Raw genomic sequence first — 5,181 nt, forward strand, 5'->3', positions numbered from 1 at the left:
GATTACAATCAGTGGATTTTTTTTTTGTAAAGCAATTAGGGTTAAGTGACTTGCCCAGGGTCACACAGCCAGTAAGTGTCTGGTGTCTGAGGCAGGATTTTAAATCAGGTCCTCCTGAATCCAGGGCCAGTGCTTTATCCACTGTTCCACCTAGCTGCCCCATGGAGAGCTCTGCAAACGTGTCATTATTATTAGAAATTCAATAGGACTTGATTGAGGATACAAGTCTGGCTTACAGAATGGTAATTTCCTCTACCCCCCCCTTTTTTTTTTTTACCATCGTAATGATAAATTTTTATTTTTCAGCCTTTAAAATTTATTTTAGACAGGCCATCAGCCCTTTCTACTTTTGTGCCTGTTTCATCTTCTGAAGGTTTTCCAGAGCCACCACCTTCACCATGCAGTTCCATTAGCTTTCCCAATTCAAATTTGGGCTTCTTGGGCATCTTGACTTTTCGAAAAAATACATCATGGAGAGGGTAAATGGACTGGCAAGCCTTTTCTATGTCTTTTCCAATGCTGTCTGGAACTAGTTTATTGACAATTTCTTTCAAGTCATTTGTCTGTACCTCCCGGGTCATGATTTCCATCATTTTCTTACAAATTTGACAGATCTGTTGGTGATGGATCTGGTTGCTGCACTTTTTGGTAAAACCAAGACAAAAGAGGTGGAGCAAATAGCCATTGGTAGTTTTGACATCAACATGGGTTTCAATCATGGTCTGCCATTTTTTTGACCATGGAGCACATCTTGTCCCGGATAAGATCCATTCTGTGGAAATTAGTCAGACAATTTTTACCCTGAACATCTTCAGTGATTAACTTGAACTTATGAAAAGCAACCTCATCATTCTGCAGATCAGCAAGGCTCACTTCAAAAACTCGACCCTTTAGACCATTAGAGGCAATTTTTGTTCCTTGAGTCCTTGTAACCAGTGTCTTGCCAATATTGCGAATGTTGAACACAGCTGGTGCTTTGACATCATACCAATCCTTTGAAAATGGATCAACCACTTTCTCTTGGCTTTTTTTTTGCTGCCTTTGGTGAGGCACTTATTCTTGCCCACTGCCATGATCCGGCTCTGAAAGCCAAAAGTGCCCCCCTTTTTTTAAAAAAGGAAAACATTAATTCATTAAAGCTAGAATAGTCATATATCTAAAGAGATAATTAAAACTCAAAACAGTCTAAATATTTGACAAAATAAAAGTCATTGAAGAAGTGTATTGACAACAGAAGATTATCCTATAACTAGCATCAATTTTTACACTTAGAAAATGAATTCTGGGCTTTGGATGGGAGACTGAAATAGCAAAGAAAGACTTAGTTCACAATGAATGAATTATAATTAAGGAATGTAATTTCCCTTACATTATTACTATGGGTAATCACTCTAGGTACAGCTACAACAGAAGTGTATGATTAAATATTCTTTTAAGTTGTTAGCACTAACAGCTCTATTTTACCACCATTCTAAAGCTCTTTCTAGTTGGAAACTATTCTATTTGTAATTCAAACTGGCATATAAAAAGATGTTTAAGGCAAGTTATTATTTGAAAAATCACCTCCTCATTAAATCAAGCCAAACCAAACCCTGACCACCTGGAATCATGGGGCACAAGGCAAGCTTCCCCAGACTCCCAGAACACAAGGGAACAGCTAGATGCTGGATGCTGGCACACAGGCCTGCGGCTGGTTCAGCAAAGAAGTTGTTTCAAGACACCTTTTGGGAATAACAAACCTTGCTATCTTCCTACCCTGTTTTCAATTTAGTATCATACTCTCCCCTCCTTTTCTTGAAAAATGGGGGTGGGGAGGACAGAGTTGCCCATAGAGCTCATTTTAGATCAGGACTGATGGGGGCTACCTTAATGGAAGTCATCCGAAATCAAACAGCACGGTGCTTCGGCTTCATGCATTAAGTTTATATTTCTAAGCAAGTTCAGTTTTTTCCCAGCATAAAAAAACCCCATGAGGAATAGATGCTGATGGTTCCACTCCCCACCACAAAGTCTTTCTAAGAGTTATTCTTTTCATGCAGTAATGTTAGTACTTGAACATAAGATTTTGTGATTTTCTCAGCTGCCTGAAGCACACAGTTAAAGTGACTTGCCAGGATCACACAGCTATATCAGAGGCTGGATTTTAATCTAGGTCTTCCTGATTTTTAAAAAAAGTTTAATAAATCAATCAATTAACTTTAAAAGACTGGGACTTACCATATTGCCCCAGTTGGAAGTACAAGGCCTCCTCTTGGCCTCCTTTCCCTGCTGATTGGTATAGGAAATTTGACCTGCTCCGTTTCCGACCTCTCTTTAAGAAACCTGGTTCCTGCAGAGGGTTCTGCCATATCGATGATGGATTAATTTTTTCAAATCGTATTTTATTTTTCCAATTATATGTAAAGAAAATTTTTAACATGAATTTTTAAAACAATATTTTGAGTTCCAAATTCCCCCCTCCCTAAGACAGTAAGTAATTTTTTTTTTTAAGGCAATGGGGGTTAAGTGACTTGTCCAGGGTCACACAGCTAGTAAGTGTCAAGTGTCTGAGGCCAGATTTGAACTCAGGTACTCCTGAATCCAGGGCCGGTGCTTTAACCACTGCGCCATCTAGCTGCCCCCCCTGACAGTAAGTAATTTGATATACATTGTATATGCAATCGTGTAAAACCTATTTCCATATTAGGTCATGGTTGTGAAAGAAGAAAAAGTTTGAAAAAAACATTACAGTTTGTAAAAGGAAAAAAAAACATGAAAAAAAAAAGTGAACATAGTATACTTTGATCTGCATTCAGACTCCAACTGATGATGAATTTGGAGTAGACACCCAACTGGCATAGCCTACCATAGCTCAGAACTTCTGATCTCAAGAGATCCATCAGCCTTGATCTCCCTGGTAGCCAGGATTCTAGGTCTTCCTGATTCTAAGAACATCACACCATTCAATATACCACACTACGTTTCACTATATCACAACATTCACTGCAAACGAATTGGGATCTACCCTTTCAAAATGGGATTTATCAAGGTTCAGTCTAAATCTGTCCACTGTCAGGGAGGCATCTTTGAAAAGCAATAAAAAACGAAGACCAGGAATTGGAATAGTACAGACAGTTCTCACTTTCTGTAAGTATGCATTATGCAAATTCAACTGCCCTGCAGCCTGGGGGTCAGAGTACCCTGTGGCTGTGGCAATCATTGGCTACACCAGTGAAGCTGTTCTATCATATGGAACAAGGTTATCACAACATTATCCAATCATTAATTCCGATTTGCTGCTTGATGCCGTCCTTCTTTTGCTTTTTCATATTTTATAGATAAGAGAACTGAGGCACACCAAAGAAGTTACCGAAAGTGGCATGATGCTGAGCAGAAAAAATTCAAGTTTGTGGATTCCCACTGATTGCTCTTACTAACAGCATTACACACTCTTTCATACTAAGATAGATCAGGACCTGAGTTCAAATCCGGCCTCAGACACTTAATAGTTACTAGCTATGTGACCCTGGGCAAGTCACTTAACCCAAACTGCCTCACCAAAAAAAAAAGAAAGAAAGAAAGAAAGAAAGAAAGAAAGAAAAGAAAAAAGAAAGAAAAAGTCTGTCTTCTACCTGAATAACTGTGCAATGCACATTTGAAGTTGAATGTAGATGGCTATTCTGCTTTTACCTCATGTTTGGTATGAAACATGCTTCTTGGTGTCTTAAGTTACAACAATTATCTTCAGATGTTTAGACAAAGAAAATTCCTTTAAGCTCAATGACAAATTCATGAATTATGACAGGTTTTCAAAAGAATTCATCTTGGACAGCAGACACTTAAACCTAGTATAAAGAACTGACTCCCTAAGGGGCCTAAACTCTAGAAAGTATTTCTTCTAAAAATAACCTTTTACTTACTACTCCATCAGAGTGTTGTCGTTTTCACAACCAATGAAAACCTGACCCTAGCAGGGTTGTACTAGATTGATGTGTCCCACCTTGCCAGAGAGATGTGTATGTGACACACTTCTGCTCCTCTGGGACCCTTCACCTGGGGTACTTGGTTTATGTAGCGGGAATGCCACCTTCCTTAAGCATACAGAAAACCATCTTATCAATTATCCAATGAACAAGCACAATATCTGAGCTGTCTACCAAGCACATTCTGCTTGAGTCACTAGATTAGTGGCTTGTCAGTGTCCCTATGCCTCACCAATGGGATAGCCTTCCTAAAAGGCTACTCCATGACATAGTGACCAGACGGCAAACACCTAGACTTCTACAAGTCCAAGCTTTGATGACATGCTCTATACGCATTTTGGGTCACTAGGTTATATATTGTTCAACTGAGTTTGTAATCAGAGGTCACTGCTATATAATGTTATTTAAGAAAAGCATGTTGACTGACCAGGTCTGAAAATAGTGGCAGGAATGAAATGGAAGGCTGTTCAAAATATGAAAATATGAAATCTACTAAATGTAATTAGCTCAAGAGCCCTCTGCCCTGTCATAGGAATCAGATATTTAATGTGATGTAATCACATAGGTGAGTATAAGGAGAGTAAAATGGAAAAGAAACAGATCAAGTACTCCTATACTGAGACAACCACCTGCACCCATTTCCTAAACCACCTAGATCCTGGGGTTCAGTGGTGGAAAGGCATAAAGGGAGAGATCTCCCACAAGGTACCGCAGAACTGTCAACTAGAAACCAGGCAAGGTGAGGAAGACAATAAGGGGAATCAATCTTCCCCTCAAGCTCATCAGCCTATTAGGGTTCACAATAACTGGTAGCCTCAGCAATTCTGGGTGGTCCCTCTTCACCACCTCCCATCTTCAAGATTTCAGAATCATCACTTCTCCCAGCACTGGCCTCTGGTCTTCCTCTTTAGGCAATGCTGGCCATGGCTTCTACATTTCCCCATGTAGTTTCAAGTCACCCACCCCGTGCCCCCATCACTTTCATGGTAGCCAGGACGTCTGAATTCAAGGTCAGAGGAAGGAAAAGAGGAATCTGACCCCAGATACCGCAGCGTATAGATTTAATCCCCTTTTCTCCTACTGTGAGACTTCTCCCTGTTGCAAGCAAGAGTTTACCAAGACTCCCTATGACTGGAGAGGGGCAATCACCCTCTGGTATATGTATGCCAGGGTTATCAGAAACCACTCTGCCCGTGTCTGTCTCTGTCTCCATCTCCAA

The 5,181-nt window shown here is 40.1% G+C and overlaps 1 protein-coding gene across 1 annotated transcript; it reads right to left on the reverse strand.

Annotated features, from left to right (window-relative positions):
- Positions 1-302: 302 nt before the first annotated feature.
- On the reverse strand, positions 303-1,073 carry LOC122755295 (40S ribosomal protein S3a-like). The gene is given in 3 exon segments (XM_044003610.1): positions 303-734; positions 736-1,019; positions 1,022-1,073. Coding segments are annotated over 3 exon segments (768 nt in total).
- Positions 1,074-5,181: the final 4,108 nt, after the last annotated feature.

The sequence above is a fragment of the Dromiciops gliroides genome, chromosome 4 (assembly GCF_019393635.1).
Source record: "Dromiciops gliroides isolate mDroGli1 chromosome 4, mDroGli1.pri, whole genome shotgun sequence".
Classification (NCBI taxonomy): Eukaryota; Metazoa; Chordata; class Mammalia; order Microbiotheria; family Microbiotheriidae; genus Dromiciops; species Dromiciops gliroides.